Source organism: Strix uralensis, chromosome 2 (genome assembly GCF_047716275.1).
Source record: "Strix uralensis isolate ZFMK-TIS-50842 chromosome 2, bStrUra1, whole genome shotgun sequence".
NCBI lineage: Eukaryota > Metazoa > Chordata > Aves > Strigiformes > Strigidae > Strix > Strix uralensis.
In genome coordinates this window covers 138493758-138514845 of record NC_133973.1, presented here as the reverse complement: position 1 = coordinate 138514845, position 21088 = coordinate 138493758, and the positions used below count along the sequence as shown (strand labels likewise).

Sequence of the window (21088 nt, the reverse complement as noted above, 5' to 3'; positions counted from 1 at the left end):
TGAAATTTCCTCTGTCTGAACAGGCTGCTTCATTCACACTGTCAGAGCCACAGGCACGTGCAGCTGGCACCTCAGCTGGGTCTTTCTCAGCTAGGAAACAAGCGCTGAGACAGGACAGCACTCAAAACCCAACCAAGGTTGCTTCAGTACCTTATATTCACGCAATGTGAAGCCACAAAGCAGGTCTGATCCTGCCATGGATCAAGGGGACAGACACACCAAGGAAAGCGTGGCTCCCCGCTCTCACCCACACGCTTCTGTCTTACCTGGTAGGAAGGGAGCTGGGAGCCTGCGTGTGAGTCCACCGCCCTGGTGTGCTCTGCAGGGAACCCAGGACTGGACCAGAGATTTGCTGCAGAGATTTGCATCTTATCTCAATCCAGAGCTGACACGCTATGTGATGTCTGGGTGCTGACCCCTCTTCTGGACTAAAAGGTCCAACCTTCCTTTCAGCAGGCAACAGAGTTCAGGCCTCTCTTTCAAAGCAGCCATTGATGAAGCTGATGATTATGTATCTGACCACGTAGCTGGTAAAGCTGGGCAAGTCTTGAGTTCACATCTTCCCTTTGGAGGAGGGATTCACACTTGTGCTCCCCATCACCCAAGGAGCACTGTCCCTGGCAGGCTGCAAGTGTCCTCAGGAAGGAGGCTCTCTCCAGTTCTCCTGATGAAGATCTCCTGGTTTTCCCAGTCCTGCTGGTGTGTGCTGTGTGCTTTTGTACTGGTCTGGGCCCTGAGAGAAGACATCCTGAAGATCCTGACGGTGCTGTGGTGCCAGGCTGCCCAGCTGGCAGCACTCCTGCTGTGAGTGGAGAGCTGTCAGGCTTGAGGAACATTTCTGGCCAAAGCAGAGGAAACCATGAGGGTGAGGTGGAGGCCCTGAGCCATGGGCTGAGCTGCACAGAAGTATTTTAACCCTGCCAGGGACAAAGACCTGGGCTGCTCTGTGACTCTGGCTCTGAGGCCCCTAGGCTACAGGGAAAGTTGTGAGCATCTTAGGTATCTTGGGCATTTCTTACTGGATCCAGTCTGTGAGGAGAAAATACAGATGGAAGAGTCTAATCCTTGGCCTCCTGGTTGTTTTGTGCCTCGTAGCACACTGTGCTAATTCCCCAGCTCTGATTGCTGGTCTCTCAGTTGCCCTGGGGCAACTGTTCGCAAAGCTGTACCATAACTATTTGCATAGCTGTGCCAAAACAAGACCACCAAAATTACCCAAGTTAAAAAGACCTCTTCCATTTCCCTCCTTCGGGTGGAATTACAGTTAATTCCTTGACCCAGAAACATCTGTGGAAATGCTGTTCACTTGAAGAGGCTGTTTGATTTTGACTGTCTCTCTTGCAAGGTCCAGGGCTTTGCACTGCTCCAGGAGTACAGCCGGGCTCTGACAGATGGCGTGAGATGAAGACAACCGCAGTCACCAAGCAGAATGACTCTTTCTTCCTTTGGTTTCCTCCCATGATGAGCTTCCTTTTTGTTTCTGACTTAGATTCGATTGCAGTCACCCCACAAAGACTTCATGCGGTCTTTCAGAGGGGGTCACCAGCTTAGTGGGTCACTGGACAATTCACAACCCATTCCCACCCTGCAAAAGTGTTCTGGGTTGAACAGAGTTGACTCGGCTGAACCTGCATTTGAAATCTCTCCCTTTCTCCACTCTCCCTGCTGCGGTGGTGGGGGATAGTCCTGGTTCAAGGGGTATTTCCTTCCGAGGAACCTGTTCCGTTCAGAGGTTGGAAGCAGCTGGCTCCAGGTGCGGCGTGATGGCCATGGCCAAAGAGTGGCAAGGCCAGTGCCTCAGCCATGAAAAACACGCACGTTAATACTGAGAGCCAGGGAGGAGCTGGTGTGCCGCAGAGGACCGGGGATCTAGCCCAGCATCCCCTGGAAGACACAGAGGAAGGGAGGCGGAAGCGCTATCAAGAGCAGAAGATGACTCAGCGGCTGGATCGGGGGAACTGTGGGAGAAATACTGACTCTTTCACGGAGAGATCACAGCTTTAAGTCGAGCTCTTTCAGCAGCTGCTACTACTGCTGACGCTGAGCCTGTGCGAAGGCGGCAGCAGTCTGTCTCCCAGAAAACCCGCACCACTATTTCTGCTCCTTATTTGGCTGCCTGGTTTTCCCAGCAAACGGGCCAGGAGAGCACAGACACTAACTGGGAAAACAGGGTGACAGTAACGGGGGTTTTAGGGGATGCAGTCATCAAAGATAACCTGGAGAGGGAGATGGAGCCATTCCTGAAACTGCTCCCCCCTTCCACCTGGATGCTGTTCAGCCTGGGGGGGACAGAGGACCCCTCTGTGTCCCTTTGTACCATTCCCCCCCTCATGCCTTCATGCCCACTGGCCTTCAGCACCGGGTGGGAGCCTGACACCTTCTTCTGCCTCCTCGCAGTGAGTCCTAGTTGTAGTGGGAGCAGCACTGGGGATGTCTGGATTCTGTAGGGACCGGTGTCTCTTGGGCACCCACGTGCCAAGGCCTTTGGGGCTCAGCCTGGCTCGGTTCCTCTTGCAGCCCCTCTGCCACAGAGCAGTGCCCTCTCTCCATCTCCAAACTGGGGGACACCTCCTTCCAGTTTACCCCATGGCTGCAGATTGGTGGAGCTGCTGGGATTCTGCAGGGTGCACAAAGCAGCCGGAGCCCCGTGTCCGCTTGGGCGCGGGGCAGGTCTCCCACCCATCTGGAGGGCTCGGGGGAGGCTGTGCCCAGCGAGGCTGGCTCTCCCCTCGAGGGCACGTGGGGCTGATGCTGTTCAGAGGCCAGAGCATCTCTGTAAAGGGCCAAAAGGGACCCCGCTGCCCACCCAACAGCTCAGGCTGCAGGTTGCTGCTGGGGCAAATTTCCTCCTGGTGGACAGAGGGTGTGGGACAGTCAGGCCAAGGTGGGGGGTCACAGCTCCCGGGTAACCCCAGCCAGCATGGGGTACGTGAATGGGGGGATGATGGGGCTGCTTGGTCTGGCCTGGGGGGCTACGAGTTGCCCTCGGGGCTTCAGCCGACTGGTCCCGTTGCAGTGCAAGATGTGGGGACATGGGACAGGACAGGGCTGGTCACAGTGACAGCGCTGGGTGCTCTGGGCTGAGACTGGCCAGACTGGAGCCCTTGCGTCCCCCGTGGTGAGCAGGGAGCGAGCAGTGGAGCCGGGACGCTTGCACAGCCCCGCCGAAGGCTGCCCAGCACCCCTTGTCCTCGGCCCCATCCTCGTTCTCCTTCCTGAGACCCCCCTGGTCGCGTCTGTCAGCGTTTGGGGTGGGGAAGGTGGAGGGGAGCGGGGCCTGCACAGCTCCAATACCTATAAAACCTGACTGGAAGTGGGTGGGGGTGATTGATAACTGCAGTAATTGCCTGGCGGGCCCCGTGGCTGGGACATGGGTGCTGCGGGTGCATGTACAAGGCAGCCCCGTGGGAGAAGGGCAAGAGCAGCACCCTGGGCCAGGAGATTTGATCATCCTGTGGCAGGTTTACTGCGGTCCCTGGTAGCATTTTAACTCCCCATCCACCCTCGCTCACCTCCCCAGGGAAGTGCTGCACATTTATCACCTCCTGCGTTCAAAGCAGCGGGGAGGCAGGTGGCACGGCCCCGTTTTGTAAGCAGTTACAACCACCTTTCCATTGCTGTGGGTGATGGGGGATGAGGACACTGGTAGTGGGAAGCCCTGGGAGGTGTGGGGATGGCAGCCGCTGCCAGGGGCACAGGGCACTCCTGGCACAGCCTGGCAGGCTCAGCAGGACTCACTAGGTCTTGCACAAAAGCAGACATCCCGGTGTCCCAGGGCTGCATGTGGCCATGAAACTGCCCCTCAAAACATCTCGGGGACCCTGTGGCATTGCCCTGGGAGAGCCACCCTCAGCCAGGCCAGTGCTCCGGCTGCTCCGCAGCCCTGGGAGGAAGGGCTGGAGCTGGGAAACAGGCTGGATTTCAGGATTTCTGCAGCCCCTGGAGACCGTAGAGATGGAGGAGCATCTCTCCTGGTTTGGTGGGGGTTTGCAGGTCACTGTCCTGGTGGCCCTCCCTGTTGTTTAGGAAGGGCGGTGTGAGTTGAGGAAAAGGATGCCAGGCAGGACAAGGAAACACTGGTGCAGCCTCCTCGAGCCTGGGCAGGGCCACTGCACCCCAGAGGGTATTTTTGTTTAATTCAAAACTGGCTCCTTTTCTAAAACAAACCCTCACGCTCCAGTGAGAGCGAAGCCTGGGCAGTCCAGCCTTTGGCTTGTGCTGCGCGGGGGATCAGGTCTGATCTCCTCAGCTTTGTGGTGTGTGAATCATAATGCTGCTTCGTCACTGAGCGACGCTGCCCTGCTGTGACCCCCGGGCTGGGGGAAACTGAGTCACAGCAGCGCTGGGCTTGTCGGAGGCAGGGCTGGGGTGAGGCCCCGCAGGCTGCGCGCGCCTGGGCTGAGAACAACCGTTTGCCTCTGTTGTGACACTGATGCTAAAAGAAATTCCCCAGGTGACAACATCCCTACTAGACCCTCCAGCCAGGGGCACCCCTCTCTCTCTTGCTGATCCTCCTCTCTCCAGTCCGACCGTGCTGGGGAGGGTGGGATCTGTCCTGGGGGGCCCTGGGGAATGCTGCGGCCCTGGTGGCAGAGGGGACCCCAGGGAAGGACTGTGTGGCTGGGGCAGCCTCTGCGGGGGGGTTAGGGGGTCCCTCCATCCTCCCCAGGGCAACAGGGCCTGTGCCCCAGGAGGCTGGTGCTGGTGGGAAGGATTGCAGCCCCACACCCTGCCGGGAGCTGGCAGGTCCCTGTGGCAATGCCAGCCAGGCCCTGGCAGCAGAGCATCTCTCCCGCAGCCTCTCCGGGGCCCTGCCGAGCCGCTGGCCGCTGCGGCTGCTGTTTGATAACAAACGAGGCCCAAGATCCCCGTTCCCTCTCCCCATCACGCTCACCCCCCTTCAGCAGGCAGGGCCGGGGTGCAGGATCTGGGGCTGGCAAGAGGGGCAAGCCCCCATCGCACTGCTGGCCCTCCCCCCGACTGTGCCAAGCGATGGCCTGCATGGCCCTCACAGCACCATGTGTCCCCTCGCCATGAGCATCCCCCGGCCCTGAGCATCCTCCAGCCCTGAGGATCCCCCGGCCCTCATAACTGTGTCTGGCACCCATTGTGACTGTCCAGTTCGTGGGGTTTTAGGACCTGCTTTATAAGCCCATTGGTGCGTTCCACAATCCTATTCGCTTGGGGATAGGATGGAATATGGAAAATCCACTGGATTCCTTCATCCCGAGCCCACTCTTGAACCACCTTAAAGTGACGACCATTGTCTGATTGGATCGATCTGGGCTTAGGCAAGCAGCTAAAACAGCGTTTTAACCCCCTCACCGTATTTTCTGCAGTTGCTTGAGATACAGCTTCTGCTTGGGTTAGGCCCAACGCTATTTCCACCCCCACCAATACAGAGCGTTTTCCCTCAGAGAGCCAGAAAGGGCCAATATAATCCACCTGCCAGGCGTCCCATAGTCCCTGGTTGTCCCTTAGGTGTAGGGGTTGGTCCTTAAGAGGGTGGTGCTCTCCCAGCCGAGTACGACATAGACCACACACTGAAATAAGGGTATTGCACAATTCCGGACCATCCCCTGCTTATTGCCTCTTTTACATCCGTGGTTGTTAAGATCTGGTGGGCTTGTTCCTGTACGGTTGCATCAGTTCAGCTATGACCGGTGCTGCAGCTGTTAGAGGACCAGTATTGGCATTTCATCATCAAGAGTCAGTGGTTAGTTAGGGCAAATAAATAAAACCATTAGATTTACGGACTGGCCACACTGGGGAGTTATAGGGTGAGTGAGTTGGGATAATTATCCCTTGTTCCTGCAGCTCTGCTATGACCGGAGTGATCCCCCCCCAGCACCTAACGGTAAGGCGTAAGGTTTCACATGCACAATTTTAGAAGGAGGAAGCGCAGGCGCTTGCTGTAAAAGTCTTACAGAGGCAGTTGGGGACCCAAATTTCCATTCCCTTCCTTTTGAATCCACCCAGGCTTGTCCCTTCAATAGGTCAAGTCCCAGGACATTTGTGGGGAAATTTCCCAGGATCATAACAGCCTCTCTTGCACCAGGCAACCAGCATTTTACCCGAGCAGTTGCCTGTGGCTTAGAGTCCCCAAAACCATCTGTAACCCAGATCTACTTTTTGTCAGCAATTGTGCCATTGTGCTTGGCAACATCAGCTCGGAGTGCTGAGAACTGAGCCCCCCTATCTACTAGAAATGTAACTGGAGTTTTAAGGGGGCCAAGGGGAAAGGTGATCAACAAGTCTCCGTTACAATTTTCTGCAAGCCTCCTTAAGTGCACCCCCCCGCCACCCCCCCCGCCACCCCTGGCTCACTTACTGGGGACAGGGTGTCTGGTTTCCCGACCCTAAATCAATCAAGTCCTCTTCAGGGGCAGTTGGTGTTTGAGAAGCAATTACCACCATCCTGCCAGGTTTCAGTTCTGTCCCTCCCGTCTCCCGAAAGGTCTGCTCGGTTGAGGGGGGCACCTGCCTTTCGTCTTTCCGGGCTCGAATGAGCTTTTCTAAAACTGTAGTAGGCATATTGTCCATTAACTCTCGGGGAATCCCCAGTCCAATTCCCTCAACCCACAAGAGGTCTCTCTTTGCCCTTAATACTCGCGGAGAGGAAGGAGACGGATCTTCCTGCTGTTCCTCTCTGCCTACCGAGGGCTTAGGTTTACCCCTTCCCCCGCTAAGGCTCATTCTCTGGATGTAATTTATTAAGTCTTGAGCTTACTGGGTCCTCCCCCTGCCTGTCTCCCCCCTCGTGGGACTAATACATCCCGCAAACGATCTTGTAGTTCTAACGCATCTAATTTCAAAGAGGCCAGCAAGCCCCGAATCAGGGGAGTCATTTGATGAGGATTAGCAATTAACAGCACCCGGGAAGGCTGCTGCGGAACCAAACGCCTGGCATGCGTTAATTGGAGACAAGCAGCCTTCTGCAGACTTTCAGTCAAATGATTTATGGTTGGGGTCTCAATACATACTGGATCCCCCCCTTTCCAAGGGGTCCAGACCCCCAGCCCAATAAGCAGCCCGTTGAGTTAATGACCACGGCTCTGTCTGGTCATTAGTAATTAAAAAAACCCCTGACCCCCAGTACCCCCGGGCCTCATCTGCTGATAACAAGATTCGGTCGCCACCAGTCAGATACCCTCCACACGTACTCGGTCCTGGTTTCCTGAGCTCCTCGGGTGTATTTCTCCCGAATTTTTGGAAGCTCCGTCACTGAAAACGGTGTCTTCGAATGGTGACCTGCGGAGCTTCTCCACCCTGACCATCGGTGGTCTCTGTTTTAATTAATGGTTTTAAATTTGCCCCCTCGTTTTCAGGGTGAAAAATTTCTTGGCTTATCTCTAACTCCTTTGTTGGATATGAGGGTCTGGCTGCTGATTTTGCCAGACTCGTAACTCCCTGTTCACTCTCCAGAACAGAGCCGAGATCTGTCCGGTTGCGGATTTCTTGTTTTTTCTCCTCTAATTCAGACCGTAAGATTTTTTTTTGGTCCAAGACACCCGACAGAGCCGTGTGGAGTCACTGATTGGTGTTATGCTCAGCAGCTAACTGGCTTTGCAAAAATTCAATTTGCTTCTGCAAGTGTTTAGCTTTTTGTTCATGAACATTACGTTCCTTGGCCAAATGATCCTGGAGAAATTGTGCCTGATCTTGCAAGGATTTGATAAATTCCTCTTCTAATTCTCTGCGAAAATGTTCCTCTTTTTGGGCTGCAGTCAGTGCTGCCCCTAATACAGCGCACACCGTAGCTTTTCCTTTGCCTGGTTGTGACCCTTGCCCCTCCTCAAGCAGACAGATACAGCTTGCCACTGCTTCTGCATTATGCCAATTATCATGGGCCCAGACCATTACTGGAGGAGTAGGACAAGCCTCGTACTCCTGCAGTTTCTCAAAAATAGGGGAGCAGTCAAGCACCGACATTTCCCGGCCGCTCATGGCTGCCACTGCTTGAACCTCTCCTGGCTTAGAGCTGAGAGGTCACTTCCAGGTTCTCCCTGTCCGAGTTTGTTGGATGGAGAATTGGTATTTCTTAAGACAAGCCTCAAAGTCCAGCTATTTATGAACTTCCCACAATGTGCTAATTGGACACATGATAATTGGCTAAGTATATAATGAGATGTGGCAGGCAATACAGTGTGCCCTGCACTGCTTCATGGAAGCGAAGGAAAAGGGGGACAGGGGAAGGGGGGAGATGGAGAGAATAGAGGGAATGGGGTGGGGTTCACGGGTCTGGGCTTCTGCGCTGATCCCACCAGGGGTTCCAGGAGGCAGCCGTCTTCTTCGCTTGCAGCCGTCCTCTTTCCTTCACTGCACTCTCCAGCCCCCCCTTTCTTCCCCCCCCTTGATTTATACCCACTGCCCTTGGGTCCGTCCCCTAGGCCGACCCACATCCCTACGTATCCCATGTACGGGAGGGGTCAGGTGTTTCCTGGGGTGATGTAATTAGCATGATCATGTTAGCCCTCGTTAGCATATTGAGGGTGTTAACTTTAACATGCATGTGGGGGATAACGAAGCAAAGGGCATTCACCGGACAGATGCCCCTTGAAATCTGGCCAGGTGCCCCAGAGCAGAGCCGTCCTGTCTCCACAGGGCTCCCTCCTCCGGCTGCACCCTGTGTTACTGGGGCAGCCTCATCAGCTTCCACCTCCCACCATCCACCCTGGGCCCGTAGTTTTGTTACTTGCGAGTGTTTGAGGCACTCCTCAGCTCGAACGGCCTCCACCCCCCCTGCTCTCTTTCATCGCTTTCTCAGGCTGTTTTTCTCAGCTCGTGGTTCTCACAGAGCTGTTGTCACAAGTCATGAGCTTCAACAAGGCCAAGTGCCAGGTCCTGCACTTGGCACACAACAACCCCCTGCATGGCTACAGGCTTGGGGAGGGGTGGCTGGAGCTGTCTGGAAGAGAAGGGTCTGGGGGTTCTCACTGACAAGCAGCTGAACAGGAGCCAGCAGTGTGCCCAGGTGGCCAAGAAAGCCAACGGCATCCTGGCTTGGATTAGAAATAGTGTGACCAGCAGAAGCAGGGAGGTGACAGTCCCCCTGTGCTCTGCACTGGTGAGGCCACACCTGGAGGGTTGTGTCCAGTTTTGGGCACCTCAATCCGAGAGAGATCTCGAGGGGCTGGAGCGAGTGCAGAGGAGGGCAACAAGGCTGGGGAAGGGCCTGGAGAATAAATCCTGTGAGGAGAGATGGAAGGAGCTGGGACTGTTCAGTGTGAGGAGGAGAAGGCTGAGGGGAGACCTCATCACTCTCTACAGCTCCCTGAAAGGACGTTGTAGAGAGGTTGGTGCTGGTCTCTTCTCCCAGGGAATTAGTGACAGAACAAGAGGGAACGGCTTTAAACTGCAACAGGGGAGGTTCAGACTGGACATGAGGAACAAATGTTTCCCAGCAAGAGTGGTCAGAGAGTGGAATAGGCTGCCCAGGGAGGGGGTGGAGTCCCCATCCCTGGGTGTGTTTAAGGGCCGTTTGGATGAGCTGTGGGGGGATGTGGGGTAGGGGAGAACTTTGTAGAGTCGGGCTGAGGGTTGGACTCGATGATCCCGAGGGGCTTTTCCAACCTGAATGAATCTGGGGTTCTGTGATTCTATGAGCCAGCAGTGCAGACGTCTGCGCTGGGCACAGGGATGGGCACAGGGACGGGGCAGGAGAGGCAACGCTGTTCCTTCCCCAAGAGAGAGAAAAGGCTGGAGCCAGGGGGCCGGGATGAATGAGCGTGTCCAGAGAAGGGCAACGGAGCTGGTGCAGGGTCTGGAGCACAGGTGTGATGGGGAGCGGCTGAGGGAACTGGGGGGGTTTAGTCTGGAGAAGAGGAGGCTGAGGGGAGACCTCATGGCCCTCTCCAACTCCCTGAGAGGAGGGTGCAGAGAGGGGGGATGAGTCTCTTGAGCCAAGGAACCAGCGCCAGGCCAAGAGGGAATGGCCTCAAGCTGCGCCAGGGCAGGGTCAGACTGGCTCTTAGGAAGGATTTCTTTGCAGAAGGGGTTGTTGGGCGTTGGAATGGGCTGCCCAGGGCAGGGGGGGAGTCCCCATCCCTGGAGGGGTTGAAGAGTCGGGCTGACCCAGCGCTGAGGGATCTGGTGGAGTTGGGAACGGTCAGGGTGAGGTTCATGGTTGGACTGGAGGAGCTTCAAGGGCTGTTCCAACCTCGATGATTCTGGGATTCTGTGACTCAGATCTCTCCACCCCCCGCCCCCAAAAGCAGCACCCTTGAAGGCAGCTCAGCCCCTCCGGAACCCTCGCAGAGTGTTGGGGACTGACGGAGGGGCGCGGGTGGCACCAGGGTCTGTCCCCTGCACCCACCCGCTGCCCTCGGCAGGACGAGAGGAACCAGGTCCTCACCACCTACCTGTGGGTCCGCCAGGCCTGGCTGGACGCCCACCTCGCCTGGGACAAGGACACCTACGGCGGCATCGACAGCATCCGCATCCCCAGCAGCTACGTCTGGTGGCCGGACATCATCCTCTACAACAAGTGGGTTGTGCTGGACCCCCCACCCCCACCCCCCCCGCCCCCAACGGCTCCCGGAGCTGGGAGGGCTCAGGCTGGGACTGGGGAGGGGCTGCACGGGAGGTATTTCCAACCTTGGGGCTGCACAGGGCAGGTCCCAGTGTGGGTGATGAGGGTGGGGGGCGCCAGCACCACCGAGCCCACACTTTGGGGGGCAGGGTGATGCAGGGAGGGGACACAGCGTTGGGGGCAGGCGCTTGGCCCTGCAAAGCCCTGGCCCACGTGGGGCTCGGGGCCATCCCGGCCCTACGGCCGTCCCTCCCCCAGCGCCAACGACCGCTTCGGTGGCTCAATGGAGACCGACGTGGTGCTGCGCTCTGACGGGCTCATCATGTGGGACTCGCCTGCCATCACCAAGAGCTCCTGCAAGGTGGACGTCTCCTACTTCCCCTTCGACGGGCAGCGCTGCCGCCTCACCTTCGGCTCCTGGACCTACAACGGGAACCAGATTGACCTCCACAACCGCCTGGACACCGCGGACCTGACGGATTTCGTGGAGAACGTGGAGTGGGAGGTGCTGGGCATGCCGGCCACGAGGAACGTCATCACCTACGGCTGCTGCTCCGAGCCCTACCCCGATGTCACCTACACCCTGCTCCTCCGCCGCCGCGCCTCCTTCTACATCTTCAACCTGCTCCTGCCCTGCATCATGGTCTCCTTCCTGGCGCTGCTCAGCTTCTACCTGCCAGCCGACTAGGGGGAGAAGGTCTCACTGGGGGTGACGGTGTTGCTGGCCCTCACCGTCTTCCAGCTGTTGGTGGCAGAGAGCATGCCACCCTCGGAGAGCGTCCCGCTCATCGGTGAGCCTCGACAGCACCCAGAACCCTCCCATGGGACCCACGAGGGGATGGATGGGCAGCACCCATGCGAGGGTGGCTGCGGCGTGGGGAGGGGAGGGTGGGGGTCTCTACCCCTTCGCAGCATCCCTGTCCGTTGCCCACGCAGGGAAGTACTACATCGCCACCATGACCGTGATCACGGCCTCAACCGCGTTGACAATCTTCATCATGAGCGTCCACCACTGCGGCCCGGGGGCCCGGCCCGTGCCCCCCTGGGCCAGGCGGCTCATCCTGCACCACCTGGCCTGGCTCTGCTGTGTCTACGAGGTGGGCGAGAGCTGCAAGAGCCCCCGGCGGGCTCTGGGCGAGCGGGCAGACGGAGGGGACGCTGCAGGGCTGGGGGAGAGCCCTGGCGAGGGGGAAGTGGGTGCTGAGGCCAGAGGTTGTCCCCGGGACCGCTGCCTGTGCCACCACGATGGGCTGCTGAGGAACGTTGGCTACATCGCCGGCTGCTTCCGACGCCACCGAGCCGCCCAGCGCCGGACCGGCGAGTGGAAGAAGGTGGCCAAGGTGATGGACCGCTTCTTCATGTGGGTCTTCTTCCTCATGGTCTTCCTCATGAGCGTGCTGGTCCTGGGCCAAGCTGCCTGACGGCCCCCTGGACGCACCACCCTGATGCACCCACTGCCCACAACCCCCCCGCCCGCTCTGGGGACGATGGTGGCCATGGGTGTCCCACGAGAGTGGCTCGTCCCTGGCCCCCCCATAGCTGCAGGGTGGGAGCTCCACCAGCACCAGGCAAGAGGAACCTGACAGCGGGACCGCCACCCCAGCCAGGGCCACATCATCCCATTCCACGTCCCACCCAAGAAACCCAACAAAAACCAAATAAACACTGGACTGTGTCCTCCCTCTCCTGCCGGGGGGCTGGGGAGGTTGCGGGGTGTCACTGCCCTGAGGGCTGGCGGGATCCTTCCGTGAATGGGGCTGTGCCCGGCCCTTGTGGCGCCATCTGGAGCTCTGCAGCGGGGGGGGGTGAGTGGGCAGAGCATTTCCCGCGAGGATTGGTGCAGCTCAGGGGGGTTTCCCATCCCCCAAAACAAAGCCCTGTGGTGCCCCGAGTTCTAGCTGCTGCTCCCAGGGGTGCCGGTCCCTGTCTGGCCCCGCTCTGTGTCCCCCCAGCATCTGCTGCCCTACCCAGCCAGAGAGACGCTCCGCTGCATGGTACCTGGGGGCATATAGCTGGTGGGGGCATACCAGGGGGTCGGCCCCTGACCCGCAGCCCCCAGGCTCTGGAGGGGGTCAGGAGGCAGGGTGCAGGCAGGCACAGTCCCTGCCTGCTCTGGCAGGAGCAGCTCTGGGCCAAGAAAATGTCCCCATTGTGGTGCTTACGGACGCGGGGCCAGACAGAGGGGACGAAGCCCGGGGGAGCTCGGAGCCAGGACCTGGGGGAGACCCGGCAGAGGAGGGGGGGGTCAGCAAAGGGGAGGTTTGGCAGTGGGATGGGGGAGAAGGCGCATCAAGGGCTGGGTGGAAGAACCACGGCACCAGGGATGGAGAAAAGATCATTTAATTTTTTATGGTATAAGGTGGGGTCAGCCCAGGGAGGTTCCCAGCCCTACACCCCCGTCTGCTGTCTCCAGGGTGTCCATTGCTCCTCTGGGACCAGCGTTGTCACCTCGGGGGCTTGGGGAAGCAGCAGCAGCAGCAGGACTGTAAGCACCATTGCCAGCAGGCCTTGAGACACCTCCAGAGCCGGGCACTCCTGTCCGGTGCCACGTTGTTCCTCCTGATCTTGTCCCCATCCACAGCCTCGTCTGTGTCCAGGAGCCCCCGTGGCAGCTCCACTCTCTGCCCATTGAGCCACATTTTGGCTCCTGGCTGCAGCAGCTTCGCCTCCACCTCCCTGCAGGTGGGGGGCTGGGGGCGCTCCTTGGGGAGGGTCTCATCGCCGCCCGATGTTGCGACCAGCCGCTGATTGTCCTCGGGGCACTCCGGGATGCAGAAGCAGCTGTCCCCTGATGAAATGGAGCCACTCGTCGAGGAGTGTATCCAATGCGGCTGATACAAGCGCTGCCTGGGCGGGTCACAGAAGAAGCTGTCCAAGGAAACGGAGCTGGACATCAAGGCGGGGCTTGAGGAGTACATCCTCCTGGGTAGCCGCTGCCACAGGTCGCCCGTGCTTGGCGCCTTCGCGCTGGCACTGCAGAGGAGCAGAGGGGAGTGAACCTGCTGCACCGAGCCGGCCCCTCCGGCGGGCCGGGCCGGGCACGGGCTGAGGGGCTGGGGCAGGATCTGGGGGTCTACCCCGGCACTCACCATGTCTCCAGGGTCGGTGCGGGCTCCTTCATTCCTCTCTCTGTCGGTGGAGAAGCCGCCCAGGAAGGAGATGGAGTTTGCTCAGACCTGCCGTGGGGTGTCGGCCATTTGCAGGGTGCTCGGGACCGCGACCGCTCAGCACTTGGCTTCTGCATCTGGGCTTTCGCTCTCCTTCTGCAACGTTTCTCCTTTTTCCTCATCCCCTGCAGGACCCCAAGAGCTGGGTGAGACGGGAGCAGCTCTCAGGCCCACACCACAGCCCCCACCACCACCCAACAGCATCCCACCCCCCCGGCACAGCGCGGTGCAGCGTCACCTACCCAGAAGCTCTTGGCCCTCGACACAGCATTGCTCAGGACGAGCAGCACGTTGAGCATCAGTAGCGGGAGCCTCTGGGCCAGGGTGGGCCCGTTGCCACGCGCCATGACTGTGGGCCCAGTGCGGCTGCGGCCTTTTATACTGGGGCAGGCGGGCGGAGCCCCCTTTGTGACATCACAGGGTGGGCAGAGTGACACCCGGTGACACCCAGCAGCCCCCACTGCCACGCCCTCCCCCCTGCGAGGGGCTCAGGAGGGGCTGGAGTGTCCCCCTCGAAATCAGGGACCCCTGTGTCGGCACGGCGCGGCACAGCACGCTTGGAGGCTCAGAGCCAAACCGCTCGGGTCCCCGGGGCCAACGTAGCTGAGAGACCCCGTAGCTGAGGACAGGCCCCGGCACGTTGGGACGTGGCGCTTTCTGCCTGCCTGCGTGTAACGCCCGAGATCCACGTAGGAACCTTCACGGGACCATCTTTGTGTCCCGTCCCAATGGGGGGGTAGCGAGTAGCGGGGCGTTGCCCGCCGATCCCTCTGTGCTTCCATACTTGCCATTTACTGATCAGCACTGGCCAAAGGAACGACCGCATCCGCTCCAGCTGAGGGACCTCTGACTCTTGTGCCACAGCGACGGCGGCTCTTTTTCTGCCGCAAACTGAGGTTTGGGTGTTGAGTGCTGAGAGCTTGGATTTGTGAGCCCAAAGTCTCAAGAAAAGGGGGGAGCGCATGCCTGCTAGCCGATGGCTGCCAGCAGTTGGTGCTCATTGCTGTGAGGGGCCTCGGACAGGATTGTGCCCAAGGACGTCATTTTTGCAGCTCTGATGGGTCTTGATACTGGGACCGGTGTCCCGATACACGGAATGGGGTCCTGATACTGAGGCTGGGGTCTTGATACTGGGGCTGGGGGCCAGATACTGGGACTGGCATCCCAATACGTGTGTTGAAGCTCAATACTGGAGCTGGAGGGCTGATACTGGGAGCTGGGTCCTTAAACTGAGCTGGAGTTCCAATATTGGAATTGGGGTCTCAATACTGGGGCTGGAGCTGTGATACTGTGTCACGTCCCGCTCAGATGAGGGAGACAAGTGACTCAGATTCACAAATCCCCAACGGAGCGGACAACAATTCTCCAAGTCCAAACACTTATTAACTACCCACAATGTACTAATTGAACACATGATAATTGGCTAAGTATATAGCAAGTTGTGGCAAGCAATACAATATGCCTTGCACTGCTTAATGGGAAAGGGAAGAGAGGGAGATAGAGGGAGTGGGGTGGGGTTCATGGGTCTGGGCTTCTGCGCTGATCCCACCAGGGGTTCCAGGAGGCAGCCGTCTTCTTCGCTTGCAGCCGTCCTCTTTCCTTCACTGCACTCTCCAGCCCCCCCTTTCTTCCCCCCCCTTGATTTATACCCACTGCCCTTGGGTCCGTCCCCTAGGCCGACCCACATCCCTACGTATCCCATGTACGGGAGGGGTCAGGTGTTTCCTGGGGTGATGTAATTAGCATGATCATGTTAGCCCTCGTTAGCATATTGAGGGTGTTAACTTTAACATGCATGTGGGGGATAACGAAGCAAAGGGCATTCACCGGACAGATGCCCCTTGAAATCTGGCCAGGTGCCCCAGAGCAGAGCCGTCCTGTCTCCACAGGGCTCCCTCCTCCGGCTGCACCCTGTGTTACTGGGGCAGCCTCATCAGCTTCCACCTCCCACCATCCACCCTGGGCCCGTAGTTTTGTTACTTGCGAGTGTTTGAGGCACTCCTCAGCTCGAACGGCCTCCACCCCCCCTGCTCTCTTTCATCGCTTTCTCAGGCTGTTTTTCTCAGCTCGTGGTTCTCACAGAGCTGTTGTCACAAGTCATGAGCTTCAACAAGGCCAAGTGCCAGGTCCTGCACTTGGCACACAACAACCCCCTGCATGGCTACAGGCTTGGGGAGGGGTGGCTGGAGCTGTCTGGAAGAGAAGGGTCTGGGGGTTCTCATTGACAAGCAGCTGAACAGGAGCCAGCAGTGTGCCCAGGTGGCCAAGAAAGCCAACGGCATCCTGGCTTGGATTAGAAATAGTGTGACCAGCAGAAGCAGGGAGGTGACAGTCCCCCTGTGCTCTGCACTGGTGAGGCCACACCTGGAGGGTTGTGTCCAGTTTTGGGCACCTCAATCCGAGAGAGATCTCGAGGGGCTGGAGCGAGTGCAGAGGAGGGCAACAAGGCTGGGGAAGGGCCTGGAGAATAAATCCTGTGAGGAGAGATGGAAGGAGCTGGGACTGTTCAGTGTGAGGAGGAGAAGGCTGAGGGGAGACCTCATCACTCTCTACAGCTCCCTGAAAGGACGTTGTAGAGAGGTTGGTGCTGGTCTCTTCTCCCAGGGAATTAGTGACAGAACAAGAGGGAACGGCTTTAAACTGCAACAGGGGAGGTTCAGACTGGACATGAGGAACAAATGTTTCCCAGCAAGAGTGGTCAGAGAGTGGAATAGGCTGCCCAGGGAGGGGGTGGAGTCCCCATCCCTGGGTGTGTTTAAGGGCCGTTTGGATGAGCTGTGGGGGGATGTGGGGTAGGGGAGAACTTTGTAGAGTCGGGCTGAGGGTTGGACTCGATGATCCCGAGGGGCTTTTCCAACCTGAATGAATCTGGGGTTCTGTGATTCTATGAGCCAGCAGTGCAGACGTCTGCGCTGGGCACAGGGATGGGCACAGGGACGGGGCAGGAGAGGCAACGCTGTTCCTTCCCCAAGAGAGAGAAAAGGCTGGAGCCAGGGGGCCGGGATGAATGAGCGTGTCCAGAGAAGGGCAACGGAGCTGGTGCAGGGTCTGGAGCACAGGTGTGATGGGGAGCGGCTGAGGGAACTGGGGGGGTTTAGTCTGGAGAAGAGGAGGCTGAGGGGAGACCTCATGGCCCTCTCCAACTCCCTGAGAGGAGGGTGCAGAGAGGGGGGATGAGTCTCTTGAGCCAAGGAACCAGCGCCAGGCCAAGAGGGAATGGCCTCAAGCTGCGCCAGGGCAGGGTCAGACTGGCTCTTAGGAAGGATTTCTTTGCAGAAGGGGTTGTTGGGCGTTGGAATGGGCTGCCCAGGGCAGGGGGGGAGTCCCCATCCCTGGAGGGGTTGAAGAGTCGGGCTGACCCAGCGCTGAGGGATCTGGTGGAGTTGGGAACGGTCAGGGTGAGGTTCATGGTTGGACTGGAGGAGCTTCAAGGGCTTTTCCAACCGAGATCATCCTGGGATTCTGAGGTGGGGTCTGAGCTCCCCTGCATCCGTGCCCGTTGCTGTCCCATCCTGCAGTGATGCTGCCTCTGCCCCGGGGGACTTGGGGCTGCCTCTTCTGACCGTCACCCACCCCCAGCGCTTCCAGAAAACCACCCAGCCCCTGCGCTCCCGGAGAACAGCCACCGCCCGCAACACAGCCGGAGACGTCGTCAATGTGCCCTTCGCCATCACCCTGACTGGCAGCAACTTCCCCACAATGCCCCACGGCAGCGGCCAAGACTTGATGCCGGCCCGGGGGCACCCCACGGCCTCGCTCAGAGCCCCCCGGGACCCACTGGCAATGGGGTCACCCACCCCAGCAGGCACTCGCCACTGATCCCGGCGCGTAACTTAATTCTTTTTCCTGGAAACGTCTTGCACACCCCAAAGGTGTTTCTGGGTGACTCGATGAGCACCCTCCATGGGGCCTCATCCTGCTGCCTGCCTCGGGGCTCAGCGCCAGGCTGGCCCAGGCTGTGGGAGCAGAGGGGTGCGAGTGAGCGAGGTGAGGCTCTGCCCAGGGGCTGGGGTTGCCCCTGGCCAGGCCAGGAGCTGGTTCCTCGTGGGGAAGCTGCGGGGGGGCTCCAGGGAGGCGTTTTTAACCCTGGTGCGGCACAGGGTTAGTTTTGGTGCAGAGCAGAAGTGCCTGATCCAGACCCCACGGGAGAGGACTCTGCTCAGGGCCCAGGGGGCCAGGTGGGGGAAAACTGGGGTGCTCTTCTGTCCCCCCTTCTCCGCCAGCCAGGCTAGCTACTGGGGTCCCCATGGAATCCCCAGTGCCCCGATCCCCCCACCCCGGAGATGGGACCCCAGCTCTGCGGCTTGGGGAGGGGCTGGAAGAAGAGAGCAGCAGGCACCGGCTCGTAAAATAGACTACATGCTTTATTGGATTTAAAAGTTTTATGAAATGACCAAAAAAAAAAAAAAAAAAAAAAAAATCAAAGAGTTGGCAGATGCGTCAACAGTTGCCGTTTGGTGGATCCCCAACCCCTTCTCCAGAAGCATCCACAGGTCTCTCTGCCACCACCAGCAGCACCACCGGGCCCCCGGCTCCAGCCTGGGTGCTCGTGGGGCGCCCACAGCCGAACCCCCCACCCCCCCCCCCCCCCCCCCAGCCACCAGCCCCGTTCCTGGGGTGCCCGCGGCGGCGGGGTGCAGCCCCGACCGTGGGGGCCAAGCGACGCGGCGTGTCCCCCCCCCATCCCCGCGCCTCGGGGAAATGCAGGCACTTAGTCATTTAGAGGCATTTTTCACTTATCTCAAAGCAACAGTGGAATCGTCTAACTACCACCTACGGAACAAAAAAAACACCTTTTATAGCCCTTCCTGTATTGTCAGCGTACACCTGGATAGATTACTCTGGCATAAAGCAAGGCCCCGGGGGGCTTTCAGCGTCCTGCCCTGCCTCCTTGTCCTCCCCTGCCCTCCTGCCTCCTCCTCTGCCCTCGCAGGCAGCACCCACCCCCGGGGATGGGGGACGGGGCGGGCAGGGACCCCCGGCCTGGCCAGGAGCTCGGGGGGGTGGGGGGGGGGAAGTCGGGTCGTGCCGGCAGCAGCCTCGAGGGATGCGGGAGAGCGGCCGGGGGCTCCTCCGCCAGCCCCGGCGCTGGGTGCTGCGGGCAGGGGCTGCAGAGCTGAGCCTGGGGGAGCTGGGCTCGGCCCTACGACAGAGCAAAGCTCGGCCCTGGGATGGAGCAAAGCTCGGCCCTGGGACGGGCTTCAGCCTTTGGATAGAGCAGAGCTCAGCCCCGGGATGGAGCAAAGCTTGGCCCTAGGACAGGCTCAGCTCTGGGACAGAACAAAGCTTGGCCCTGGGATGGGCTCAGCTCTGGGACGGAACAAAGCTTGGCCCGGGGATGCTCAGCCCTGGGATGAAGCAAAGCTTAGCCCTGGGGATGGGCTTCAGCCTTGGGATAGAGCAGATCTCAGCCCTGGGATGCAGCAAAGCTTGGCCCTGGGATGGGCTCAGCCCTTGGACGGAGCAAAGCTCAGCTCTGGGACAGGCTCAACCCTGGGACGGAGCAACGCTGAGCCCCCAGTTCCTGCCCTGAACCGGGGAATCCCCGCAACGGCCAAGGCTGCGAGGTGGGGGGGAATCGTGCCGAGATGAGGGCTCTGAGCCGCAGGACGGGACCAGCAGCCTGCGAGGGAGGATGGGAGAGCGGCTGAGCCCCGGGCAGCGCCTTGGGCCAGACCCAGCCCCCTCCATCCCCGCGGTCCTCGGAGGGGGGGGGGGGCATAGAACCCCCACACCCAGCCTCAGGGGGATGGAGTCAGGGGAGGGCAAGGACACTCTGAGGCTCCTGCGCCCCCACCCGGGAGCCCCCCCCTTTGTGTGGACATGGCGGCTGGACCCGGCCCCTTCCATCACCCTGGGGCCCCCCTGCTCCGCGCTGAGCCCCCCGGGTTTGGAAGGGCTTCCGGGGGCAGATGTACCGGGCTGCAGGCAGAGCCGTCCCTGCCCAAGGGCGTTTGTCTTGCTCTTGCTTCTCAAGAGCGCACGAACCAGGGGTTCCCCCCCCCCCCCCCCCCAAACCGTCACAGCAATGGGGGCCCCCGGGGGCGTAGAAAAGTGACACAGAAACAAGGAGAGAACTCACCCCAACGAGTGCTCCCCCACGGGGCTCCCATCACCCCGCCCTTCCCTACAGCCTGGGCAAAAGTTGGAAGAGGCAGAAGAATCGGGGGGGGGGAAAATTTAAAATTAATAATAATAAAAAATAAAATAAAAAAAACCACATTGAAACCAAACCCAAATGCCGTGTGGCTGAGCAGAGGCAGGAGTAACCGGAAGCCATGCACAGCAAAGCCAGGGACTGCAGCAGGCGAAGGGGAGAAAGGGCGGCTGTTCTCTTTGGGGGGGGGAGCGGTCCTCGTCTTTTTTTTTTTTTCCTTTTTTTCTTTTTTTTTTTTTTTTCTTCTCAGAGATCAGGAAATAAATAAGTTTAAATAGCTCCTCCTGCTGCCGGTGTTGGGTGAGGTGACTCAGAAAGGGAGGGCGCGGGGGCCGGGCGGTTGCACGGCTGCCCCCCATCCCAGTGGGTCCCGCTCCTGAGGGGGGGGTTCCTCTTCCCCCCCTCCTCCCTCTCCTCTCTCTACTTCTTGGGCTTCTTGAAGATCTTTAGGGGGAACTTTTTCTTGCTCTGGCCGAGGTCAACCTCGTCGCCCGTCAAGCTGCTGTCCTCGTCCCCCGGGCTCTTCTTGGCCGCCAGCTGCGGGATGCGGGTGCTCTTGGCGCCGCCGGGCCGGCAGTCAGAGATGGGGGACGGGGTGTCGGGGTCGGTGGAGCTGGGGCTGTGGGAGCGGGAGGAATCCGAGTGGCTGTGCTTGCCGGCTGTCGGGTGGCTGATCTCCCCCAGGCTGGAGGATTTCTCCATGCCGTGGTTCACCATCATCATCTTCTTCATCACCACGGGGCTCTCGGACAGTCGCTCCGGCAAAACCCCCAGGGCGGAGGCTTCGGCCTGGCGGCTGCCGCCGTTGGAGGTGGGCGCGCCGATGGCGGGGTGGCCAGGGGCACCCTCCTCGATGGACCTGGTCAGCAGGTTGGGCCGGGCAGCCAGCAGCTTGGGCGCCGAGCTGGGGACGCGCTGGTGGTCGCTCAGGTGCGGGATGGAGGAATCGGAGTCGCAGCGAGTTAAATCTCTGCGGTGGAGAAGGCGGAGGGGGAGAAGAGGGGTTGTTAGCTCTGGCGGCCCGGGGACGCGCGCCCGAGCCCGCGCGCGCGCGCACACACGGATGCAGCAGCGGGCAGGGCAGGGCAGGGCAGGGCAGAAGCCCCCCCCCCAGGCAGCCCCATGCCTGGCAGCGAGCCCCCGGCGAGCAGGAGCCAGGCAGACACAACCTCACCCACTGATTCCACTCTTCCGTACGAGTGCCAGCACCACCCGGCCTGGGGCCAGCTGCTC

At 59.7% G+C, this 21088-nt stretch overlaps 1 protein-coding gene and 1 pseudogene across 8 annotated transcripts in view; one reads left to right on the top strand and one right to left on the bottom strand.

Annotated features, from left to right (window-relative positions):
- Positions 1–10917: 10917 nt before the first annotated feature.
- On the top strand, positions 10918–11998 carry LOC141940305 (neuronal acetylcholine receptor subunit alpha-10-like; annotated as a pseudogene).
- A 6046-nt stretch (positions 11999–18044) lies between these two features.
- STIM1 (stromal interaction molecule 1) overlaps positions 18045–21088 on the bottom strand; it is a 107045-nt gene continuing 104001 nt past the window's right edge. For 7 of the 8 annotated variants that reach the window (XM_074860660.1, XM_074860664.1, XM_074860663.1 and 4 more), the window contains one exon: positions 18045–20825. In XM_074860660.1, the coding sequence (XP_074716761.1) occupies positions 20276–20825 (550 nt within the window). In that variant the 3' untranslated portion in view covers positions 18045–20275. The remainder of the gene's footprint in view (positions 20826–21088) is intronic. The other variant, XM_074860667.1, reaches the window with a different exon arrangement.